The sequence below is a fragment of the Oryx dammah genome, unplaced genomic scaffold, assembly GCF_014754425.2.
Source record: "Oryx dammah isolate SB20612 unplaced genomic scaffold, SCBI_Odam_1.1 HiC_scaffold_13, whole genome shotgun sequence".
Taxonomy (NCBI): domain Eukaryota; kingdom Metazoa; phylum Chordata; class Mammalia; order Artiodactyla; family Bovidae; genus Oryx; species Oryx dammah.
This window is the reverse complement of record NW_024070197.1, coordinates 62568291-62595490: the sequence shown is the minus strand read 5'-3', so window position 1 is coordinate 62595490 and position 27200 is coordinate 62568291. Positions and strand designations below refer to the sequence as shown.

Here is a 27200-nt window from a genome sequence, read left to right as displayed (position 1 = left end):
AAAAACGACAAATCATGTTTTCGGACACCAAATTGATGCGACTCTCCTCCTCCTTTCTTTCTTCGTGAGCATTTATAGTCGCCTTCTTCCTCGCCAGCCCTCTTTCCCCTTCTACTGGCTCCTTTCTCTTTTTCTTTAAACTCAAAAGAATTTCCTTAACCTTGAAAAATCTTTATTTAACTGAGATGCCCTCTCTTCCAGATACTCTCACCTCCTGTCACTATCAAACTTCTGAAACAGACTAATAGAGTTTTGGATAGTCCAAATCCGGGTTCTACAGAATCTATCTTTGCTTTACAAAAAACCCAATGCTCTTTCCTCAGTCATTAAATCTTAACTGTGTTCTTCTATTTACCCTAGTGACTACCACCACTCCTTTCAAATGTCCCTCTCCTCGGTTCCCACAACTAAAATTTTCCTCCTTGGCTTCCACAGTTAAAAACTCTTCTAAATCTTCTTTTAACTCTCAACCATTCCTCCCTGTTCCCTCTAATTCTCTCAAGAAGCCTCTTCCCAACCCTCAATTGTGAGCATTCCCCAGGGCTCAGTCCTTGGAATCACACTCTATTTACACATTCTTTAAGAGGGCTCAACCACTTTCATACCTCCAACTATAGCTTTTTTAAACTAACAACTAAAATTTAGGTTCAGCTCAAGATCTATTTCCAAATTTACACCCTCTTACTGGAAATTGCTTGAAATGCCTGGCTGTCATTTCAAATTCAACACCAGCTAAGAATTACGTACTTTTGGATGGAGCCGAACAGTTACGACTAAGCTCTCTTCACTTGGTTAAATTCTACTATTTCTGCAGCTCAGCCATCATTTTCTCAGGACAATACTTCCAGATTCTCTGATTAGCAAAATGTACATGTAGATCTCTTTCAAAGTTTTAATCTTACCTGTAATTTTCCATTTATCTTGTGATTCTTTAATGGCCATCTCCTCCACTAGACGGTAAGCCCCATGAGAACAAGGACCATGCCTTTCGGGAATGGGAGGTGAGCTATAGAATAATCCCCATGTTCCCAGCACCGACCATTAAATTTCAGACATGAAGTAAATAACAGTGATCCAAAGTCTGGCAGATGAATGAACAAAAGCACTCTCAATTTCTCCTAAGTAATGAGTCTCCCTTCAATCCCATTGCCATCTCCACTGCTACCAGTCCACTGTGGTTCACAGTTTAATGCCAAACACAATTTATTCAATGAGTTCTCTCAGATCTTCCTTACTTCAATCCACATTCACAAAAACAATTTCCGTAACTATTTTATTCTCTACCCAAGAATCTTCAATGACTTCCTACTTTCCTCAAAAACAAATCTAAGCTAATGCAGACATTTCACTAAAGAGCTCAAAATGCCAAGAACAAATAACGTCAGTTGCTCGGGGCAACCTTCTCACTGGCCATGGCTCTGAAAAACACTGACTAATTCTTCATTCTAAATTCCTTGCAGACCTCCACCAGTAATATTACCTTGAAAATGTTACTATTAATCGCATCACAAATGCCAAACATTAAAAGTTTTGTTGGCAATACATTTACAAACTCTTAGGATGTTTCCTACAAGGTATGATTAATACTATTATTTGTAACATTCTTACTAATTAGAATTTCAGGCAGTTGCATTTTATAAATTTGTCCTTAAATTCTAATGCTTGCTCACAGATTCAGCAGTTTTAAATAAAATTACAGCAAACAAATTCAGCCATCCAAAATAACAAATAAACTCTGGTTCAACATTAGGAAAAAAAATGTGTTAAAATCATATACCCCATTAAGAAACTTCAAATTTCTTTTTCAGGAGATAGTTTCTATACAAAAGAAAATTTACAAAACATGTACCTAAAAATAAGAAAAAAAATTCAACCATAATATGCTATGCTATGATACTCAAACCTTTATGAAATGGTATATTATGTACTATAAGAAAGTGCCTTAGTTTCTCTTATTTAGGTCCAATTATTTAAACTGGGTTTTCTAATGGTAAGCACAAGAGATTATTCACGCCATCTATAGCAAGAGCCGCAGAGAACAAAATATTAACAAACTTTCAAGATTTCTTTATTTTCAAAACTTGTAACACTTCTAAGTGATTTAACCTGATGCCTGCGGAGTTTTATGAATGTTTCAATACAAAGAACTTCCTGAACTGAAAAACGGCGTTATTAGAATACCCTTGCATCAGAAAAAGCATAGAATGAACCAGTCGGGGACACAGGGAAGGTACAGAGAGAGCGGAACAAGTATCAGGTCATTACGATGCTGCCCCTGGTGAAGGAGAGCTACCCAATCTGAAGCCAGAGATGCAAGAAGCAACCCCACTGGTTACATTCAATCTGAAGTTTTCTTTCAGTGATGACCGAAGGGATGACTGGAAAAGACACAGACCAACTTTGGAAGATATCCTTCCTCATGCCTTTGAGGTATTAGATCCAGCTAAACATGGGTTTCTTTCTAAGGAAGAACTGATCAAGCAAAGGACTAAAGAAGGTGAGCTTTTTTCTCAGGAGGATACAGAAGAAATGTCTGCTACAATTGCCCAGAATCAAATTCAATTCATTACAAGGACTATCTAACAACAATAGTGCTAAGATAAAAATGTTGGAGAAGACTCTTGAGAGTCCCTTGGACTGCAAGGAGAGCAAACCAGCCAATCTCAAAGGAAATCAGTTCTGAATATTCACTGGAAGGACTGATGCTGAAGCTCCAATACTTTGGCCACCTGATGAGAAGAACTGACTCACTGGAAAAGACCCTGATGCTGGGAAAGACTGAAGGCAGGGGGAGAAGGGGACGACAGAGGATGAGATGGCTGGATGGCATCACCAACTCGATGGACGTGAGTTTGGGTGAACTCTGGGAGTTGGTGATGGACAGGGAGGCCTGGTGTGCTGCAGACCATGGGGTCACAAAGAGTCGGACATGAATGTGTGACTGAACTGGAACACTCTAAAGACTTCATTTCTAACTGAAAGGATAATTTTAAGAACTGCTTGTCCTTGTTATTAATAATTTCACATTTTATCTTATACTTCATACATATGCCAATTAATGCCTTCTAACAACAATTTCAGGATATTTGGTTTTTAAAGGTGATCATAACAATGGAAAACAAATTCAGTATACCTGGCCTTATGGAATGACAAATTGCTAATTATTTTAAAAACTATTTATTTATTTTTGGCTGCACTGGGTCTCTCTTGAGGGTGCAGGCTTCTCTGGTTGTGACAGTGTGGGCTCAGTAGTCGCGGCACTTGGACTTAGTTGCTCAAGACATGTGGGATCCTAGTTCCCTGCCCAGGAATCAAATCAGCATCCCCTGCACTGGAAGGCAGATTCTTAACCACTGGACCACCAAGGAATTCCCACAAATTGCTAATTATTTTTAAACTATTCTTAAAAGATTAAAAAGGAAAAGAAAGGACTTCTCCAGTGGTCCAGTGGCTAATAACTTTGCTTTCCCAATGCAGGGGGCCTGGTTTGATCCCTGGTCAGGGAATTAGATCCCACGCCACAACCAGGAGTTTGCACGCTGCAACTAAAGTTCCTTCGTGCCACAACTAAGACCCTACACAGTCAAATAAGTCATTAATAAGTCAGTATTTTAAAAAGAAAACATACATGTATACCTATGGCTAATTAATGTTGATGTTTGACAGAAAACAACAAAATTCTGTAAAGCAATTATCCTTCAATTAAAAAGTAAATAAAATTTTTTTTAAAAAAAGGAAAGGAAAGAAAAAGCACACAGGTGGACAAATAGGCAGACAGGTACCTCACTGCTAGAAAACCACAAATAAATAGGACCCAAGTCTTGGAAGAAAGGGAAGGCTATCAAATTGTCTTGCTAAATACAGTGCTTGTGGAGAATTAAGCAGACCTCAGCTCATGATTGGAGAAGGCAATGGCACCCCACTCCAGTACTCTTGCCTGGAAAATCCCATGGATGGAGGAGCCTAGTAGGCTACAGTCCATGGGGTCTCGAAGAGTCGGACACAACTGAGCGACTTCGCTTTCACTTTTCACTTTCCTGCACTGGAGAAGGAAATGGCAACCCACTCCAGTATGCTTGCCTGGAGAATCCCAGGGATGGGAGCCTGGTGGGCTGCCATCTATGGGGCTGCACAGAGTCGGACACAACTGATGTGACTTAGCAGCAGCAGCAGTAGTTTATGATTAAATGCAATTTAAAAAAATCTTAGCAGTAACACTCCTTCAACTTTATAAAATACTCCTGTCCTCACACCACATCTAAACTCAAAAAAAGACAATAAGACTTTTACCGCAACTTTTAAAACTGAAGTACAGATGATTACAATGTTTCAGGTGTACAGCAAATTGATTCAGTTATATATATATATATATATTCTTTTTTTCAGATTCCTTTCCATTATAGGTTATTACAAGGCACTAAATATAGTTCCCTGTGCTTTACAGTAGTTCCCTGCTGTTTATTTTACATACAGTAGTATCAGTTAATATCAAATTTGTAATTTATCCCTCTCCCACCTTACCACAAATTTTCAAAAAGGATTTCAACTTGGTTTTTCAAAAGGAATTTAAACAAGAACTCCAATTGTCCTGTGTTTCACCTCCAGTATTATATCCAGAGACATTAGGCAATTTGCTCAAAACTAAATGAGGGAGAAAGGGTGTAAAATGACATAGTGGTATAAACAAAGAACCTGTTTAAAAATGGTACTGAGTAATTACCCAAGATAAAGGTTTAAAGTAAATACAGAGGTCAAGGCCCTCAAGCTAAGTTAAATGGTGAAGGTGCCTAACAGCAGAAGGTTTCCATTATGAAGTTTATTATTAACATAAAAAGCAGCCTATAAAGCCTAATCCAAAGTATCAAATCTAATCCAACGTTACATACAAGTATCAAATTACCTATTCATATGTTAATGGGAATGCTTTCAAATTATCTAAAAACAACGTTTAAATACTTGTTCATAAACTGTTCTAAACCTTGAATTCAAGAGCCACAACTCTCCCCTGTGACACTAACCTGACATCAGGTAATCTGCCGACTGCCACAGGACACCCAGACCAGCAGCGTTCCTTAGAGTGCTCACAGACCCATACCACCTCAAGCCTCAGTCTCACAACTGCTCAATCGCTACAGTTAAGGAAACTGAAGTTTTGCATCAGCCTGAACAAGCACCAACTCTCCAAACTAGGTTGCATGACACACAGAACTGGATAGTAAGAGTCCATTTCAAATGAGTAAGTTTGAGTGCTTGCTCAGCAATTTTTCAATTTGCTGGTAGGGAAGACACCAGCCATTTTCCGAGTCCAGGAAACAAAGGCAATGCACAGCAAGAATAAACCCATGTCTAGACTTTAGCATGCCTATAGAACTGATTTATCATCACAAAAGAATCGTCACCAAATCATCCAATAGAGAAACAAAATAACGGAATTTTTTGAAAAGTAAACTAAACATAGTAATATCAAAAGGTTACCAGCTTCCTATACAGGCTATTATTATTATTACTAAGTTACTAAACAACTATTTTGGATGACGGAGAATACTAGTTTAGAGTGTCAGGCGAGTGTATGCTCTCGGTTCTATCTCGTCACAACAAAGATTTGGAGCGACGGACATTAAAGCCCTTGGCGTGTCACAGCTCTGGGGCCTTGGACAAACCGTGTTACAGCTCTTAAGACAAATCAGTGTTACAGCTCCATCTTATTTAGAAGACAGCAGGAGAATCCATCCTCGAAGCAGGAGAGCATGCCAACCCAAAGACGAGAAGAGAGTGGAGGAGCACGCCAGGGGAGAGAGAGCGCCCTTTGGCTCCTCTTTTTATAGGTTTTTCCCTCCCCCGGGCCTTTCCTATGCAAACTGGGCTAGGCAGGAGGGCCGTTTGTTCTACCTGAAGTCCTCACTCCGGTCCCCAGACCTTCCTTTGTTCTATTTTCGTGGGCTTTTCCCTTGTCTTTTAGCCATTTTGGACTCCTGTTTCCTATTCGATTTAACAAGAGGAACCAATAATCTGCACTTTTGCTACACTCTACTTGCTATGTTCTAGTTAATCTAAAGAGTGAACTCACTGTTGTCCCAAAATAATGTATAAACCACCATTACAAGGCATTGTTAAACTCTCAGGAAAATAGCAAAAGTTCAGCACTTGTCAAGCTCAATTTTCCAGGTAAGGTATACCTTGAATCCTAGAATTCCTTTTCGGTAACATAAATGGATACAATAATGGAAAGGCCAGATCTAGAAAAGGATGGCTGTGAAAATAACATCTTTAGAAACTGAGGGGAAAAAAGCAAAGTCTAAGGATTTTGGCTCCTCACAGCAGAATGAGCAGACCTCCTTCAGAAAGACACTGGTTTTCCCAAATTCTTTGAGGAGGGGGAAAAAAAGACTAATACAAAATAAATGCAGTTGCTTTCAACTAAGATACAAGTTTTCATTTTTTGATTTTTCTTTTTAAAGTTCTGGCAGTAGGAGAGTGCTTTGTTTTTATTAAGCACAAGAAAAGCTTATGAATTAAAACTGACATGGAATACAATTTTTTCATACAGCTTACAGAAAATGTTTAAAACATTTATGTGATAAAACAAATATAGCAAAAATGTTAATGGTAAAATTTTAGTGGTTGGGTATATAAATGATCAATGTATGAGTTTTTCAAAAAGCTTTCTGTAAGTTTGAACCATTCCATAATAAAGTGGGGGCTAAAACCAAATCACCTCTTACAGTAACAGTGGTGATTAAGTAAAATTATGTACACAAGCACACAGCAGCTGCCCAATAAATATTAGTCTATTTCCTCTTCCCTTTTGAACAAAGTGAGTTATCCAAAGAATGAGCTGCCTCAAAAGTCATGAACTTTAGGTTCTAGAAATACTTGTATGTTCAGAACTTGAAAAGTCTTTGACAGTAAATGGAAGTTCTTTTAAAGGCATAGATGAACTCAAGAGAAAGAGGAATCCCCTAGGTGCCAGGAAAAGGAGGGAGGGAGGATTAAAAACCACAGCGCCAGAAATAAAGGGAGGAAGAGGGGAGACTGTTCCATTAACTTAGGGCTTGGGGCTTAACACCAGGAACAGGACACAAGGTCCTGACTGTTACCAAGTATAAAACTGAAACTAGAAGCGAGATCACTACACAAGGCTGAAACTGCTTCCATAGTTTAAATCAAAGAGATTGTAACACTAGAAACCGATCACAAGGAAGTATTTCCATACATTTAGAGCATAGCAAAGGAAAATCTGACTGTTCATCAACAACTTTCACCTTTCCTAGAGAAAATGGGAAGGAACAGGACTGCTTTGGTATGACAAATCGAAGGCTGGCACATGAGCCCGCCCTGACTTGCCCAGACAACCGGCGGGCTCGCCCGCTGTCTGGGGACGGTCACAGGAGCGCCTCGTCCGGTGCCCTGTGTCCAGCTGCTGCACGTGAGCCCTTCTCACCAGACTGACTGAGGCCAGGGCTTTCATGAACTTGTGGTTGAAAGGGTGAATTCTATGGTGTGTGAATTACAAGAAAGGAAGGGTAATAAGGAGTTAAAAAGAAAAAAAAGCAGCAGGCCAGGGCAGCTAACTCTCTTGTGTGCCTGAAGGCAGAAGGCTCCACAGCCCCAGGAAATGCAACCACAGACGGGGAGGAACCAGGGTCTCCAGATCACCAGCCGCCAGCAAGTCTTCACAACCTCTCTCGGGTTAAGCCACTGCATTTTGGGGTTTGGCATAACGGCAGTTAGTTTTGCCCTAAACGATGTATTAAGGAAATCTTTTATCTTCTAAGTTGGTAAAAGGTTTGGCTCAACCCAGTTACAAACAAACTGACCTTGACACAAAATGAAATTATACCTGTGGAACTCTCATTTAAGGTAGTTTCGTCAACATGAGTAATGGAAAAATATTTATCTTAATTAAAAATAAAAAAAGTTAAATAGGTAACATATACATAATAGCTCAAATACTTTTTAAAAAATCAAAAACATAGGGAATTCCCTGGTGGTCCAATAGTTAGGACTTGGCACTTCACTGCCATGAGCCTGGGTTCAATCCCTGGTGGGGGAACTAAGATCCTGAAAATCACATCACATAGCCAAAAATAAATTAAAAATACAAAAGAATAAATAAAAATAAAAGAATATAATGGAAAGTTTCCCACCTATTTTTATCCTCCATTGGCCCTAATTTCTTCTGTATCCTCCTGGAGCATTCTAATGCAAATACAAGCAAATACTGATAAATACTTGTATTCTTATTTTTCCTATTTGATTACAAAACCAGTAGTATACTATACCAAGCAATAACTTTACTTTCCTAATTTAGTAACAGATCTTGGAGATCTTTCCATACGTGACATAAGGAGCTTCTTTTCCATAGCAATACAATAGTTCATTGTAATGATGCACAGTAATTTATTTAATCACTCCTTTATTGAAGGGTGTTAGGTTGCTTCCAATTGAGGTTGCTTCCAATTATTTGCTATTATGAAAAAAAAAAGCTTCAATTTAATACCTCTTACACATTGACCATACTGTAACAAATTCTCCTAATTTCCTTTTGATATGTCATAAGTTAAAACTCAAGGGATGGTGATTTCTACTCCAGCTCATGAAGGATTAATTACCACAGAAAATGCCATCGTAGTAATTAACAACTAGGCACACACACAAAAAAAAAACAACTAGGCACAACGTATGAAATAAATTTCAGTCATCGGCCAACAGGCAGCGTGAGCCTAAAATGCCTGAGAGAAGGGAAACACCGTGATCCTGCCGGTCTCCCAGCTAACTGCCAGGAAGGGGTTTCCAGGCGGCAGCACAGGGAGGGGGAACCCAAGCAGACTCCGGGTATTTGATGAGCAGAGAGGTCAAAGTGCAGGGGCTCCAAGGTGGCCAAAATTTGCAAAACAGAGTGGATAATGGACAGGAGAGCTGTACAAAGAGCCAAGGAGAAAGTCAATGGGATCTCCTGAGTCAAGTTGTATCCTATGCGCCTGCAGTGGGAAATGAGACACTGAGAAGCCAGGCTCACCCAGGCAGGGAGTGCATTCCCACCAGCCCTGGAGAGGAGAAACCTCACAAAAGCTGGGAAACTGAGGAGAGTTGCAGCTCACTAGCAGATCAAATTAGGCCTAGGCTAAAGGCTGCTCTGGACTTGCCCTAACAAAGTTTAAAAGTCTCAAAAGGATCAGACTGATCTACATGTAACCTGTGTGCCAGACAAAAGCCAACACTCTTTAGGAATTCAACAAAATGCAGCAGAGAAGTAAAACACACCATGACCAACACCCAGCCAAAAAGAAAAAACACCACGCAGGCAGGAAGTAGAAATGTGGACACCAGAAGGAAAACTCATCAGTAGAAAAAGACCAAGAAAAGACCGATGACGGGATGAGCAAGGAACGCCTTAAAACAGCTGTTACAAAACGCATTCAAGGTCTTAAAGGAAAATATGAACACAAAGAAGACAGAAATGGTATATATCAGATCCATATCAAACTTCTACAGATGAAACTAGAGCATCGAAAATAAAAGATACACTGGACAGTTGCCATTAATAGCAGACCGACAACCACAGAAGAAAAGATCTATCAACCTAAAAGATACAGCAACAGTTTAATAATGCAAAATGAAAGATGGGGGTGGGGAACCCAGCCACATGGCTGGTGGGGAGAGGAGGGTGAAGAACAGAGCCTCATGACTGAGAGGACAGCAAGCAACTTAATCCCTTTAGCCTATGTAAGATTAGTGCCCAGGAGGGGAGAAACAGAAAAACGATTTGAGGAATATGAGAACACAGTATGTTTTCAAATATTCCTTGGCATATTTAAATTAAAATGGGCTATAAAAATACTTTTTAAAATATGAAAACATATCATTTATGTAAATGTGAAAATTATCAGAACAATGTGGTAATACACAACAACCAAAAAAGGATTTTAAGTTTTAAAAGACTTGGATTTTAAAATTTAAAACTTCAAAAGAGTTCAGAAGTCTAAACTCCATATCTTAATACTTACATGACTTGGGAAAATCACAACCCATCTGATTCTTGGGGTGTTTCAGTCTGTAAAATAAGGCCGACATCTGTCCTATACACTGCATACCATTATCAAGAGCTCCAAATGAGATTACAAGCATTCTATAAACTAAATGTTAGTCCACAACTTAACTCAGAGTAATTCAGTTTTTTAAAAGCAAGTGTATTTGGTGAGTCCTCTGACATTTATACCTAGTTCCACAGCTCCCCTATTGTGAGAGAAGAAAAGTTTTTCAGAATACATTATTTTTTAAGAAACAAACCTCTCAAGTCACCTTTTCTAAATGCCAAAAAATCATGCTATTTATTAATTTACCCATATAGTGAGTGCTCAGTAAATATTTCACAAATAAATGAGTAAGGTATAAAACAATCTACACTGGTTCCCTTCTTTTAACCTTAGGGACAGATAAACCCAAAGAGAAGCTGGGGAAAACAATTTCAGGAAGACTCCCCAGGTGAAAGTCCTACACCAAAATGACTAAACTTCTCCTACCCCTTGCTTTTACCTCTTGATACTAAGATGGTGGACTTCCCCGACGGCACACACGGTAAAGAGTCTGCCCGCAGAGCAGGAGGCCTGGTTCGACCCCTGGGTCAGGAAGGTCCCCTGGAGAAGGGCATGGCTACCCACTCCAGTGTTCTTGCCTGGAGAATCCCACCCACTGAGGAGCCTGGCAGGCTACAGTCCATGGGGTTGCAAAGAGCCAGACACCACTGACTAACACAATACTTCAAGATGATACAAAAGGAAACAATGAATACTGCCGCAGAAGCAGATACTATTGACTCAAAATCTGAACGAGGAACAACTGATTGAACCATATGAAGGTGCTTTTTATAAATCAAATATGATTGGTTCAGTTCAGTCACTCAGTTATGTCCAACTCTGTGACCCCATGGACTGCAGCACGCCAGGCCTCCCTGTCCATCACTAACTCCCAGAGCTCGCTCAGACTCATGTCCATCGAGTCAGTGATGCCATCCAACCAGCTCATTCTCTGTCGTCCCCTTCTCCTCCTGCCTTCAATCTTTCCCAGCATCGCGGTTTTTTCCAATGAGTCAGTTCTCATGATCTTGTCCAATGAGTCAGTTCTCTGCATCAGGTGGCCAAAGTATTGGAGCTTCAGCATCAGTCCTTCCAATGAATATTCAGGACTGATTTCCTTTAGGACAGATGGGTTTGATCTCAAACATTAGTGATTCTTACGGTTCAATCTGCTAGTAAAAACAAGCCAGAAAACAGTGCTTAAAGGAGAGCTGGTAGTGGGGAGGGACAGTGGGCTGTGCAAAGGGAAAGATAACAAGCAACAGTCTGGGGCTGAAACTACTCAAATCACTGAATATAAAATCTCTGTCAACAAACAATATTTACATGAAAAGCCTGTAAACTCAACAGCTGTAACTTGGTAGCCATGGCTTCTCTGGAAGCCATGAACTACTTGGCGGGGGAGGGGTAGCAAACAGTAGGCTGTGACGTAGGGAGCTAGTGGGAAGCAGAGCTGGAGAACAGAGAAGCAACCTGAGACCAGATTTATTTCCTAAAGAGGATGAAACCATATCCATCTCCTGACTTCTGCTTTCACTGCTAATTTCTCCTGCATCAGATGATATTTTCAAGTTGAAAACCAATAGACAACCTTATAAATTCTTGAAACTTCTCATAATGATTTAAAAAAAGAAAACCAGCAATTCTACACACTAAACGTCTTTATCTATACACATCAGTCACGTCTTAATCTAGCAAATAAGTTTTAAAAAGAGATTGTGGAATTCTAGCTATTTCAAAACTATTCACAACTAACTCTACTACCTAATAACATCAGAAAGAAGGTTTACATACTGAAAATACCTTGTGCTGTTTTTAATGTATGAGTAACTTATGTATTTATACTTTAATATAGATTGTTTCAAAGGCCAGTGAATGTTCCCACCTTAGCAATTTATAAGTCCTTACACTTTACTTTCCCTCTGAAAAGTTGCCAACTTTCAGGAAAATTTATGTGATTTTTATAATTATCTGGTTTTACAAAGGGCAAAAAGATAAGGATCAATGCTTTCTGTTTCTCAGCTATTTAGTCATTCCAATCTGCAGAGCGAGGATGTTTCAAGCAGTACTGTCTTAGGAATAGAATGTTTTTTTCCCCTCTCACATCAGAGAACAGAGATTTCCTTTGTCTTGATGGGCAGTATATCCCAATTTAGGCATCATTTAGGCCTAGAAAATGGAAAAACACTTGGTAGAACTGAATTCCTTCACCCAAGGAATTCATTCCTTTGCCTCCACAACCTCAAATTGTATACATTTTAAATACCTGGTAAAGACTCCGTAAGTTTTTGACCTTACTGCTCTTCAGGTAAGTTCAACTACAGCCTTTGTGAAGAAGTCTTGGATGGATTATATAAAAGGTACGGCTCATTACAGTTCACATTTCTCTTAAGACAGTGAACATACAGCCATATCTTGAAGGGTGTCATCTGCAACAACAAACAACCACTGAGGAGCAAGTACAATTTGATGGATATTTCAATTTTTTTTTTCATTCTCATCATAACCCTGTGGAAGTAGGTTTTATACCTCAACTTTACAGATAAGAAAAGTGAAGGTTGAAGAGAAATCTGTCCAAGGTCACAGTGGGTGGTAGGTGAGCGAGGACTTGAATCCGGACTGTAGTTTCAGAACCCACTCTTTTCCCACTCACTCCACAACTTCTCCTATGAAGAGCACCACGTGATAAAAGGGCCTTGACAGATTATTTCATGTGCAGCGGATATGCTCAGTAGATGGCCATTAATTAACAAATGGCGGACTCTAAGCCTGATTAAAACTCTCCATTACATCCCCTTTTCCTTCTCAAAGTTTTTACTGACTTCGTGTTGTTTATCACATTACAGAGCTGATTTGGCTGGTGTGGGAACTGTGGAAGTTCTGTAAGTGACTTTCTAAGTTAAATTACAAATGAAAGCTTTTTAGACATCAGAGCATTTTCTTTAAACATGATTTTTTAATTCTTTTTTTTTTTTTGTAATTCTGCATTTGAATTGATTTATTACATACATACATTCCCCCTGGTTAATTTCTCTCACATATTTCACTTCACTGTTTATCTTATGATTTAAAGTATGCATCACATATGTTTTTTATTTGCTTTTAAAGGAACACAAAAATGTTTTAAAGAATTTGTTCTATTTCACAAAGATATAGATCCAGTACCCATTTTCACTATGACTCTCCCTACATAGAGTTATAATGTTATTCAATCCTTCAACAGGAGAATTTATAGGTTACTGTAAGCACCATGCAACTGATCTAATTTTCTAACTTCAGTAAAATTATTAAAGCTGGGTGAAAATAAATGCCTGGTTCTCTTAATTCACTGTTTTTAGATTCCAGTCCACACTTCTTGTTCTCCACACTCTATTTTAATGCAGATACAAGGGTAAGTACTGGCACAGTTCTGAGGACCATCACTTGAGATTCTTTTTAAGGTTTAAATATATCTAACTCAACCAAATAAAGATGAGTCACTTACTGACTCCCAGTTTTATGAGTTTAGCTCCTCTCACTCTGAAGGAGCTATTGTACCCCTGACAACTCATATAAATTCAGCATGAGGAAGATGACATCCATCCATTAACCAGATCAGCAGGCACTTTAAGGTGGCTAAATTAAGAATTTCATGATATGAACAACCAATTGAAGAATGAGAAGCACTCATTCTTAATATGAGTGCTTTATATGGATTCTCCCAACCATTTTCTCCACCATATGCTCATAGAATTTAATTTATTCTTCTTATGGTACTTACTACTTTATAACTTGCATTATGGTCTTAACAAAGATATCTTTTACTTCTTCCAGGCTGGTGTTGCCCAACAGAAATATAATGGAAACCTAGTCACATTGAAAATTAAAAAGTGAAACTGGCTTTAATAATGTTTTTAACTCAATATACCCAGAATATTCTCATGTGAACAGTAATCAATGTAAAAAGAGATGAGACTCCCCTGGTGGTCCAGTGGTTAGGACTCCACATTTTCACTGCTGAGGGTGGGGGTTTGATCCCAGGTGTGGAAACTATGATCCCCCAGGGGGTGCAGCATGTGCCCCCACAAAAACTGAAATAGTTTCTTTTCCTATGTGGGCAAAGTTTTGAAAATCACGTGTCTTTTACCCTTACAGCACATCTCAACTCAGACTGCTCCTACTTCAACTGCTCGGTAGCCACATTTAGCTGGTGACTACCATGCTGGACAGCCACAGGGATGGCGGAGGGGTACGAGCCACTTTACAGTTGCACAAGACTTGCTTTCAAGTCTTAATTTTAGTATTTACCGGCCTAGAGGCAGCTCCCTCATTTAAAAAAATAGTAATCATTGAAATAATACTAATGATACATTTTTCATAAGATTAAATGAGATACATAACACTAGGAAACATCCTGTTCCTTAGAACAAGGCAAACAAAAATCCCTCGATAAATGCTACTATTAGCATATATTTGTAGCCTTTAACACTAAGCACAGTGAGTTGCATATAGTATGCATTCAATAAATGTTTGCTGAAGGAAGAGAAATTACTTTGCACGACATTATACAAGTCATCTTAACGGCTTCTCTTTAAAATACATTTCTCATATAAGCAGGAGAAGTTTTCTGGGCGGATTGTTGCTGATGAAATTTGTTTTGAACACATTAGAAGAAATGTACAAAGAGAATGAACCATCTCATCTCTTGGACTGTTCTTTATTTTCTTCCAAAGAACAATGAATTATTAAGCACCTATTTACGGGAAAGCATTCTTATCAAGAGACTTCTTAAAAACTTCATTGTGTAAGTGACAGTGCTATTTTACAAGTAACTCAATTATCTGCAGGAATATTTTATCTCAGGTTGGGATAAAAACACACCCCGTTTCTGGGCTTTACTTGAAGAACAGTGGTGCAAGCAAGATCCTTTATAATCTGGACTCAAAAAATTCTCAAACTCTCTACTTGAGTCAGTATAGTCCCTTTAATTTCTCAAAGCATCTTTCCTTTTCACCTGTGCTTATGACTCCCTTGCACACATCTCATATTCCTACAGCTGACGAACCACAGAGTACCAAAGCTGAAAGGATCTTAAGTGATAACCCAGTCTTCCAAAGCATATGTGGTAAACAAGATGATTTCAAGTGGTATGTGTTATTATTGCCTACTTCAATGGTCACATATTTTGTTTAATGTTAAAAAAGAAAAATATAACTAGCACATCAAATTCAAGGACTCATGTAGGGAGTTCCCTGGTGAACTAGTGATTAGAATTTGCTGCTTTCACTATCATGGCCCAAGTTCCCACTGGTTTGGGAACTGCGATCCTGCAAGCCATGTGGTGGGACAAAAAATAAAATAAAATTGGAAGAAAAAAAAAGGAACTCACATATATGTTCACTTACAACAGGGTTAAACTGTCCCTCAGTTCAGGTCAGTCGCTCAGTCGTGTCCAACTCTTTGTGACCCCATGGGACTGCAGCAGGCCAGAACTCTCTGTTCATCACCAACTAACTCCCAAGTTTGTTCAAACTCATGTCCATCGAGTCGGTGATGCCATCCAACCATCTCATCCTCTGTCGTCCCCTTCTCCTCTTGCCCTGTCCATCACTACTTGACTGTCCCTCAGTTCAGTTCAGTCGCTCAGTCGTGTCCGACTCTCTGCGACCCCATGAATCACAGAACGCCAGGCCTCCCTGTCCATCACCAACTCCCGGAGTTCACTCACACTCACGTCCATCGAGCTGGTGATGCCCTCCAGCCATCTCATCCTCTGTCGTCCCCTTCTCCTCCTGCCCCCAATCCCTCCCAGCATCAGAGTCTTTTCCAACAAGTCAACTCTTCGCAAGAGGTGGCCAAAGTACTGGAGTTTCAGCTTCAGCATCAGTCCTTCCAATGAATACCCAGGACTGATCTCCTTTAGGATGGACTGGTTGGATCTCCTTGCGGTCAAGGGACTCTCAAGAGTCTTCTCCAACACCACACTTCAAAAGCATCAATTCTTCAGCACTCAGCTTTCTTCACAGTCCAACTCTCACATCCATACATGACCACAGGAAAAACCATAGCCTTGACTAGACGGACCTTTGTTGGCCAAGTAATGTCTCTGCTTTTCAATATGCTATCTAGGTTGGTCATAACTTTTCTTCCAAGGAGTAAGCGTCTTTTAATTTCATGGCTGCAATCACCATCTGCAGTGATTTTGGAGCCCAAAAAAATAAAGTCTGACACTGTTTCCACTGTTTCCCCATCTATTTCCCATCAAGTGATGGGACCAGATGCCATGATCTTCATTTTCTGAATGTTGAGCTTTAAGCCAACTTTTTCACTCTCCTTTTTCACTTTCATCAAGAGGCTTTTTAGTTCCTCTTCACTTTCTGCCATAAGGGTGGTGTCATCTGCATATCTGAGGTTATTGATATTTCTCCCGGCAATCTTGATTCCAGACTGTGCTTCATCCAGCCCAGCGTTTCTCATGATGCACTCTGCATATAAGTTAAATAAGCAGGGTGACAATATACAGCCTTGACGTTCTCCTTTTCCTATTTGGAACCAGTCTGTTGTTCCTACTTAAGGGTTAAAAAAAAAAAAAAAAGTGGTGATGTGATTTTTAAGCCAAGAGTAGCAGAGCTGGGCTCCATCCAAGTCTAAATCCTAGTTCTGTGCTCTTTTCATTGCTCTAAAGGATTCACTGCCTATGTAACATGCAGTGATGAACACTCTTCTTATACAACTGTTTCCTGATCACAATCCCATTTATCAAACCAACTGTAAGCAATGCAGGTATCTTAAAATATTAGTTCTCTTCCTTAAAATACTAGTTTTCTTCCACTATGGTAAGTGCGTAACCGATCAATAACACCTTGATCATGTGGTTAGACTGCTTCCAACCACTGAGAGTCAGCACAGGAGCAATTCCATGTTGGCTCAAACAAAATAATCATAATATATCCTAAAGTCAAACAATGTTTGGATTAATTGCTGTTTGCATTATTCATTTCACTATTTTTACCCATGAATGAGCAAGATGGTACACACATAAATTCTACAAACTATAAATACATACAGACAGAATACACAGGAAACAACTCATATAGATCAAATAAAAGGGATCTCGAAAACTAAATTGTACACATGAGGAAACTGAACCTCAGTGGTAAAATGACTGGCTCTCCCTGGTAGCTCAGCGGTAAAGAACTCGCCTGCCAATCGAGGGGACGCAGGAGACGTGGGTTCAATCACTGGGTCAGCAAGATCCCCTGGAGAAGAGAAAGGCAACCCACCCCAGTATTCGTGCCCAGGAAGTCACACAGACAAAGGAGCCTGGTAGGCCACAGTCTATAGGGGCTGCAGAGTCGGACACGACTGCTGAGCACGCACACACTTCCAACCCCAGTCCAAGCTTGGAAAACTCTAGTGCAGTCCTCTTACCTTCTCTTTTCCCATCCGATGGCTGACTGCAGTAATCACCCAGAACCTAAAGGAGGGACCTGGATGAGAGAGAAGGGGCCCGGTACGTGAGTCACTACAGAGAGAGCATGGAGTGTCGCTGCATGAGTGAGATGGAGAAACAGTCCTACACTTAGTTACCAGCAGCGCCAGCTCTAGTCCTAACTTACACTTCGTGATGTTCCATTGATTCAATACAAACAGCAGGGGGATACACCTCAATTCTTCCATTATACTTGTACAAGTTGTGCTTAAGATAAGACGGAATCTGAAAATCTTTTCATGAAGCAGAAACTCTACTTGTAATGGGCTCAGATTAGTAATTAGCTTTGTCTAATGATGTCGGTCCGTCCACCTGAGAAATCTATACAATACTGCAATGCTAAGATGCTGCTGCTACCCAACTGTTCTTGGTAGTGAGGAAAACAGAATTCTAATTCCAGGCTACTCTTCTCACTTTGTGTCCATTTATGAACCCCCAGCATTCTCAATAGCCATATGCTAATTTTCGTAGCTGCAGTCATCCATGGAGGATTAGAAAGGTACAATCTTTGAAGTCAGAGAGAATCTTCTGAATAACGCCTTACCACTTAGGTCAGGATATAACACTGGACAACTTACTTCATCTGAGTCTGCTTCTCAACTAAGATAATAAGATAACACTATTCACCTCACAGGATAAATAATACAGATACCATGGTCTACTATCTTAGGATACAGTTAAGAGAAAGACTACGAATAGAAAAAGAAAATGTTCACCTATGAGTCAAAGCAGGTTTACGGTTTGTAATGTAATTCCTCTTCAACATATATTAGTGAAAGTGAAAGTGAAGTCACTCAGTTGTGTCCGACTCTTTGCAACCCCATAGACTGTAGCCTACCAGGCTCCTCTGTCCATGGGATTTTCCAGGCAATAGTACTGGAGTGGATTGCCATTTCCTTCTCCAATATATATTATGCTGCTGCTGCTGCTGCTAAGTTGCTTCAGTCGTGTCCGACTCTGTGCGATCCCATAGACGGCAGCCCACCAGGCTAGCCCGTCCCTGGGATTCTCCAGGCAAGAACACTGGAGTGGGTTGCCATTTCCTTCTCCAATGCATGAAAGTGAAAGTGAAGTTGCTCAGTCGTGTCCAACTCTTAGTGACCCCATGGACTGCAGCCTACCAGGCTCCCCTGTTCATGGGATTTTCCAGGCAAGAGTACTGGAGTGGGGTGCCATTGCCTTCTCCAAATATATATATTATAGTCCATCTTAAATAAATATTTACAAAGCATTCACTCTGTGCATAGAAAGTGGTCAAAATGTATAACTTGAAACTGATATACCAAAAGAAGGTACCAAGAAATTCAGAAGAAATACTCATAATGTTTTTATTTTGGCTGAGCTGTGTGGCATAGTTCTCAAGCCAGGAATCAAACCTGGGCGCCCTACATTAAGAGCAGGAAGTCTTAACCACTGGACACCCAGGGAAGTCGCCATAATACTTCTAAATACTAAAAAATAACAACCAGGTTCTGGTTTTATCTTGTTTTAAGTCCTTATTAGAGACTTAACCGAAGTATTTATAAATGAAATGACATAGTGTCTGGGACTTGCTTTAAAATACGCCATTCCCCCAAGCCCTGTGATTAAACGAAGTGGGGACAGTTTAAGCTGGGGGATACGTACGGGGCAGGGAATCATCAAACTATTCTCGCTACTTCTGTTCATGTATTAGAAAGCTTTTGTTCCTTTTTTAAAAATCTAACAACGAAAACTAACAAAAGCTATGCACGTCACTAATAAACTTCTAAGGAATCAACATCTCCCCGTGAAACTTCTGCCATTCCAGCCAAAAATATATAAAGAATTTGAAAGTTACTCTCAACATAAAGCATGTCTTTTTTTATCAAACATTAAACTAGACAACAGTACCTTCTCTTCCTTTGGTATTACTTTTCCTCTAACTGCCAGAACAGCCCAGGGTGTATTTTTCCTTTTACTTATACTAGAAAGTATATGTATGTGAACTAGTTATATGTTTTTGTAACTAGAACTACTGTTAACTACATACAGAGATACACACATAAGCAGGACTACTATTCCATCATTACTGCTAATATACCCACTATGTAACAGCAGGCCCACTGGGTATACTTGACCTTTTAAAAGGCATGACTCATCTGAGAGGGTTAAAAAAAAGAAAGAAAAATCCCCCACAACATGTATCTTCAAAATAGTCACCAAAAAATAGAAAAGCTGTGAACTAATCTTAGTCTATATGCTGTTTAACTTATAGTTTACACATAAAATTTTAATTTGCTGGCATACCATACATTAGACAAACTGTAAGTATCCACTGAAATTATTTAAAGGTAACTATCAGTTCAGTTCAGTCGCTCAGTCGTGTCCGACTCTGCAACCCCATGAATCGCAGCACGCCAGGCCTCCCTGTCCATCACCAACTCCCGGATTTCACCCAAACTCATGTGCATCGAGTCGGTGATGCCATCCATAAATACCTTCAAATAGATTTCGTAAGTGAATTAATACATAACTTTGAACACGAAAGGGAACCTTAAAATATTTGAACTTAAGACTTCACCTAACACCATACCCATGCTACTTCAAAATAAAAATGTGGTTTACCACACTACCATGTAAATTAGTCATATGCTTTGCATTTCCGAAATACTAAAAGCAAGAACACAGAGAACAATCTTCCCCCAAATAAATATCCAAAGGAATAAAGAAGCACAAATGTCTGCGTTCCTATCAAACAGTCCTACGTACCAGAAAGCATATAAGAAACACGTTCCATAATTCCATTTCAAATGTGCCTAGCTAGTTCACTTTCTTCTTATATGCTTTCAAACGCATAAAGTAGATTTAACTAATTCTCTAAGTGGAGTAAAATTTATTTTTGCTGTCTTTAAAGGAAAAAAATAAAGTAGTTTAAAACTAGCTCCACCTCTTAAAGAATATATACAGTTGTTCATGGTACTATTCTTTCAATTTTTATGTATATAAAATAGGAGAAAAAAAAAAAAGAAACTGGAAATTTGGAATAAACCCCTGCCCTCCAAAAGCCCCCTCCTTCAATTTACATGACATCTTTTCTTCCATAAAACAGACTCCATTAGTTTACTTCACCTTCAATCAGCCAACACTATTTACTGAGTCTAGGCACTGAATTAGGTACTCTGGAAAGCTACAAAGAAAGTACAGGACCTAGTAACTACCTTCAAAGAGTTTAAATAACATCCCCAGAAAGGAAGGAAAATGTAGTTACCGAAACAATATCCCTGCTGAGAGTCTTACATTCAAAGGTGGAACTACAGGAACTACACTTTCAGGCCAGGTTTTTTACAGTAAATAATGCAAGAAAAACAGTATCTAGCTAACTAAACCACCTCCAAAGTGCTCAGATCTGTTATTTATGGATTATATATGCTGCTATACACTTCCACAAGCATGACAAAGGAACACTGCTCCTGTGAGTGACAGAATCCACGTGTCCCTAATACATGTCAAGAAAGATGTACTCCTAGAAAGGGCCACTTTCCCTAATAACATCCTGTTTCTGCCACAAACTACTCATCAAATGTTTGGTCTTCAACATTACGATCCTAGTTTGAGAGAACAGCATGTATTTTATATCCTCAAAGGACAAACAGAAAATTTCAAGAAGCTTGACACAGTTAAGAATCTTAGCTGTACTGACTAGAGGAGTAGGTGAAGAATAAAGAACAAGGGATTCTTTTTCTAATTTTCAAATTGCAGATAAGCCATCTAAGGCCCCACATTTCTGGTGGCTCTAGAAATTTCCTTTCTCTCTGTCCCCTGAGCACGTATATCTTTTCCTCTTGTGAATTACTCTGTATGGACTACCAGAGCAAATATCACAGTGGGATGAGGGGGGGAAAAACTGCCAAGACTAGCCTTTTTCTACAAACCAATGGTCTTCCTGTGACCATGAACATCTCAGGCAATTCTGATAACAATTTTCCAAATAAAACTGTATCAAGCAGTGGTTTCATTCTATGTCAACTTTGGGGCCTTTGTTTAAACGTTGGAAAAAGTGTCCCTACCAGATTTGCTCCCAAACTTTGATAACTGTCAAAATTGCACTTAACGTCTGCAGCATGAAATCTAGAAAAGAATTCTGTGTTACTAAACTGAATGGCATCAAAGAACATCAAACCAAGACGGCATTAAGAGGTACAGTCAGACAGGCAAAAAGATCAGAAAGCAAAGACCTCACAGCCCAGCTTCAAACGCTGCCTCCTCAACTTTTCAAGCTTTGGGACCACTTGGGATTCATTACAAATTGACCAAAAGACGTGAAGGAAAAAAAAAGAGAGAGCATATATTAGTTTCAGCAGCGGGTAAATAACAGGAATTTTTGAATTACAGAAGAATAGGGTAAAGACAGTAAATCTGCCTGCAGACTACAATACGCATCAGAACAGAACCCGAGCTGTCTAAACATTATCTACTGCCAATAAACAGCAGGGCATTCTTTACCAGCTGAAGTACGTCAACCATTTTTCACGTTTTAAAGAGCTGCTACAAATTACCCAAGTCGAAAAGGGGTGCAAAATCCTACACAGGTCCTCACCGAGGAGCCACCGCGCTTACAGCATCACACAAAAGACCGGAGCAAACACAGACTCGCTCTGGGCCTCGGCCGACGGCGGCCGGGAGCCGGGGTGGGCGTCCCAGACCCCCGCCGGGAGCGAGTGAGGGCTGGGGGTGGGGTCCCCTCCCCGGAGCGCGCCGGGGAGCGGGCGGCCGCGCAAAGGAAGCGAGAGGCGCGGCCGCGGCTGCCCAGGCCGCCCGGCGTCCGCGGCGGCCAGGCCTGCGCGCCGGCGCCCAGCGCCTCACCTCTCGCACGTCCTGCAGGCACTCCAGCACCGCCAGGTTGTTGCTCCAGGTGTGCTTGGGACACACACGGCTCACGTCCTCCCGGCAGGATTCTTCCTCCGCCAGCTTCCAGCCCCCGCCAGCCCCGCCGGGCCCTGCTCCGCCCCGCCGGACCGGAGACCCGCCCGCGGGGAACGGCGGCTGCTGCTGCTGCGGCGGCTGCTGCTGCTGAGGCTGCTGCTGCTGCAACTGAGATGACTGAGGCAGCAGGAGCTGACCCGGCAGCACGCCGCCGCCCGGCTGCGCTCCGAGGGGAAGAAGGTTGCTCCCCGGGCCCGGGCCCTGGCCGTGGCCGCCCGGGCCCTGGATTTTCTGCGCGCCGTCCGCCGCGAGCAGCAGCAGCGGCAGCGCCGCCGCCAAGCGGAACATCCTCAGTACACGTCCACACGCCGCCATCTTGAGTCCGCGGCGAGCTCGACGTGCCCGCCGGCGCCGCGTATTTAAATGAGGGGGCGGGGCGGGGCGGGGCCGGCTGGGTCCCTCCGAACCCCTCCCGGCGCTGGGCGCTGGGCGCGCGAGCCGCCGCGCTCTGAGGGCCGGCGCCCCGGACCTCGGCCGGCGAGAGGGCGACGCTGGGCGTCCCTGGCGCTCCTTCAGATCCCTGTGGAGGGCCGCTTTGCCTAATTTCCTTGGTTGTCCGTCACCAAAGGAAAAAAAAAAAGGATTGGGATTGCCACAACCAAGATGGCCGGTAGAGTGTGTCACCCGTTCTATGACTTGAAAGAAAAAACTTTATGTGTAGAGGTGAGCCTTACACGATAAGGTGTGTTCCGATATCTAAGAACCTCTTCTTGCGCTTCTCCCAGCTTCCTTCCATCTGCCTCAGAAGCCTCTCTTACCCAGAGAGGAAGGCAGCGCTGAATCAGGGTTAGGAGCACTGGTTCCAGAAGAAAGAGCCCGTTATTCTAGCTCTTGGCAGACTAGACAAATCTTTTAAGTTCTCTGAGCCTCCTCGTCTGAGAAGGCAGAGGAGGAACTCTAATGTAAAGTATAATTGTGAAGATTAGAAATAAAGTGGCTGGCCCACAATATGGGATTCAAAAAGTTAGAACCAATATTATGAATAAACCGGGAAACCCTTTGTATCTGAGCCAGATTTTAAACCCACATTTCGAGGAGGAAATAGCAAAACATGCTGAGGCCTCAGGTTAAGTTTGTGCCTCGGTAACTGGCTTGTTGTCCTTCATGCAGCATCTTTAAAGCACTATAGGTGGGAATGGTTGTTTCACTTCTCACTAGTCCCCCTCCTCCACAGGAGAGAGATACCTTCCCAAAGCATCTTCACATCTATTGTGTCATTTGAATTATGCATCAGGCCTGAGTTGGGTTCTCACTCAACTGAAGAACGGCAGAGATGGTAACAGTTCTGCACAGCAGGGTTAAATGTCCTGCCGGGGATGAACTTTGCCAGCCTGGAACCAGAACCCCTGGCCTCTCACTTGGTGTGGTGCACTTTTATCCCACCCTGCCGATATACCGTGGTGGGGAATAAGGGCAGCTTGGGACATGTGATCCCCACGGGTCATCCATGTTCACAAATGCAGCTTCTGCTGTCCTGACCCACAAATGGGCAGTGAAGACTCAACAAGACAGAACTAGAACCTGAGAAATTGGGTGGGGGTTCATGGACTCCATAAGGAACTGCTGAAACTAAGAATATTCTGGGGGTACCAACTGCTCACTGTGGCTGACACAGGCCTCTATTTTTAGAAATGAGGACATGTCCCTGACATTTCTGCCAAAACTTCCTCAAGCTACTGCCATAATGTGGTCCTAAGCGTTAGTCACTCAGTTGTGTCTAACTCTTTGCCATTCCATGGACTGTAGCCCACCAAACTCCTCTCCATGAAATTCTCCAGGCAAGAATATTGGAGTGGGTTGCCATTCCCTTCTCCAGGGGATCTTCCTGACCCAGGGACCGAACCCAGGTTCTTCTGCATCACAGACAGATTCTTTACCATCTGAGCTACGAGGGAAGCCCCATGTGGTCCTAAGGCTATAGCCAACTTTGAACATTGACTAAGATAGTCCAGGGTAGATCAGATAAATGTACATGTTCCTTAACAGATGATGGCACCCCACTCCAGTATTCTTGCCTGGAAATTCCATGGATGGAGGAGCCTGGTGGGCTGCAGTCCATGGGGTCGAGAAGAGTCGGAAACGACAGTGACTTCACTTTCACTTTTCACTTTCATGCATTGGAGAAGGAAATGGCAACCCACTCCAGTGTTCTTGCCTGGAGAATCCCAGGGACGGGGGAGCCTGGTGGGCTGCCGTCTATGGGGTCGCACAGAGTCGGACACGACTGAAGCGACTTAGCAGCAGCAGTAGCAGCAGAGGTAAGTCTCAGGCAGGCTAGAGATCTGAAGTTTTTGAAAAGCCACTAAGGGTCATTACTTTTTTGAGGGGGGTTGGGGATGGGGAGAGAGGCATGCCATTCCATTTGTGGTATCTTAGTTCCCCAACCAGGGATTGAACCTGGGCCCTCAGCAGTGAAAGCACTGAGTCCTAACCACTGCATAAGAGTCATCAATGTTCAGTAATGGGTCTGCGTGTACTCAGACAACAAATGAGAGTTTATTTTAAGCCAGTTTAAGGCTAGAAATTGACTATCTGCTAAGAGAAGCCAGCAGTTGCCTGTCTCTCAGCCTGCACTGAGGAACCCTGCACCCAGCCACAGATTGCCTCTGGAGATAGGGAGGAGTATATGTGCGTATCTTGAAATCACAGTGACCAAGAAGCAAAATCTGGGAACCTGGCCAGCTCAGGCTGTGTTAGGCAAGTCAGACTTTACAAAAGACGCAAACCATAAGCCAGTGGGAAGAGGGTTGACCTAACCTAGGTCTCCTGGACTCTGTTTCTGTATAAACAGACTATCTCTACCACAAGCTAGGAATTCATTTTCCCCTTTACTGTACTCCTTGTTTCTTGATCCTCACTTCCATAACTCATTCAATAGCTATGTGTTGAGAATTTTATTAATATGCACACATTGCTCAAGAACTGGTGTATATGAGAGATAAACAATAAGACAGTGAACAAAGATCAAGACAATTTAAGATACTATAAGTGTTATGATGAAAATAAAACATATGGGATGATGGGGGAGGAGCTTTTATATAAAGGCAACTAATGATCATTGAGCTATGAGTGAATTGGCATAAATTTATTAAAAACAAAAGAGGGCGAAATCTAAACATGTCTTCGTCTGTTCAGGCTTCTGTAACTAAACAGCACACGCTGGGTGGCTTATAAACAATAGAAATATTTCTCATAGTTCTGGGGGCTAGAAATCTAAGATAAGAGTAGCAGCATGGTCAGGTTCTGGCAAAGGCCCTCTTCTAGATTGCCAACTGCCAACTTCTGTCCTTACATGGTGGAATGGACTGGGAGCTGTGTGGGTCTCTTTTATAAGCACACTAATCTCATTCATGAGGGTTCTACTCTTATGATCTAAGCACCTCCATCCCTAATTCCATCACAGTGGGCATTAGGATTTTAACATATGAATTTAGGGGGGACAAAAACATTTAGACCATAACAAAAGTTCTAAAAGCAAAGGTTAATGACAAGTTCAAGACAGGGGAATAAGCATTCAAAATGAAGGCCTATGTGGCTGCATTCACATGAGGAAAGAGGGGACTAGAAGAAGGATATATGGGGCCATATAGGCCCTGCAGGCCCTACATATACACAAATGGGGAGGATTCTGACCCCAAATATGAGTGAAAATACAAATATGTATTTGCACTGAAATAAAACCATAAAAACTAGATAAAATATATAAAGTATATTTTGAGGGGTTAGCAAGTAACTAACCCAGTGAGGAAATGAGGGGACTACAATCTTTGAGAGAAGGGAAGTACACAGTGGAACTCCATCCAGATTTTTTTTTTCCCAGTGGACTGTCTAAATTGTGGCTCAGAAGAACTGAGCCTATGAAGACAGCAGTAATCTTACTGGACTGAAAATACACAGTGGCTGGGACTTAGGGTCAAAATACTGGAAAGAAGGAAACCAAAGAGAAAGAGCCAAAAATTTGTGAACAAATTTCTCTCGAGTGGCTAACTGACTCCTAAGCTGTACGTGAACATAGTCAGACTCCAACAAACCCAGAAGAAAACAATAACTGAAAGAGCAGTAAACTGAGAGAGACTTCCGCACAGCGATCCCTGGCACAGTAGTAAAGACTCCGCTTGCCAGAGCAGGAGCTGCAAGAGATATGAGTTCGATCCATGGGTGGGGAAGGTCCCCTAGAGAAAGAAATGGCAACTCACGCCAGTATTCTTGCCTGGGAAATCAGAGGAGTCTGGAAGGCTAGTCCACGGGGTCACAAAGAGTCAGACAGGACTGAGCGCACAGCACAAGCACACAGAGAGCTGGGGAAAGAGAAGCTAGAGCCTGGAACCTACCGTTGTGTACAGGTCTTGGTAAACACCCTTAGCTTTTTTTTTTTTCTTAACTGGAGTGGGTTGCCATTTCCTTCTCCAGGGGATCTTCCTGACCCAGGGATCAAACCCAGGTCTCCTGCATTGCAGGCAGACACTCTACTGTCTGAGCCACCAGGGCATCACCCTTAGCTTTTAACTGAGGCCTCAGAAGGTTTACACCCTAGAAACAAAGGCCATACTGCAGGAGAAAGGACAACACCGCTGGGATAAGAACTTGCTCTAGAAGAAAAGGCAAAACTGTAATACGCCACCTCTAATTAAGCTTAAAACACGCCTCAGTGGGGCCAAGGTGACCCTCCAGTACTCTGACTTTAAGAAGAAAAATTAACCTGTTTGGAG

General features: G+C 41.6%; 1 protein-coding gene across 1 annotated transcript; it reads right to left on the bottom strand.

Moving 5' to 3' along the window:
- Positions 1 to 125: 125 nt before the first annotated feature.
- Positions 126 to 22811, bottom strand: LOC120872878 (Golgi apparatus protein 1-like). Its single transcript, XM_040253559.1, has 2 exons — positions 22372 to 22811; positions 126 to 1809 (listed from the first exon to the last, which is right to left on the bottom strand). Exons 1-2 carry the CDS (start codon positions 22804 to 22806, stop codon positions 1792 to 1794), a joined length of 453 nt encoding a protein of 150 aa, XP_040109493.1. The 5' UTR covers positions 22807 to 22811; the 3' UTR covers positions 126 to 1791.
- Between the last annotated feature and the right edge of the window lie 4389 nt (positions 22812 to 27200).

Excerpts from the sequence above, each read along its gene's own strand:
- LOC120872878 (XM_040253559.1), bottom strand. The coding sequence starts at position 22,806 with ATGGCGGCGTGTGGACGTGTACTGAGGATGTTCCGCTTGGCGGCGGCG.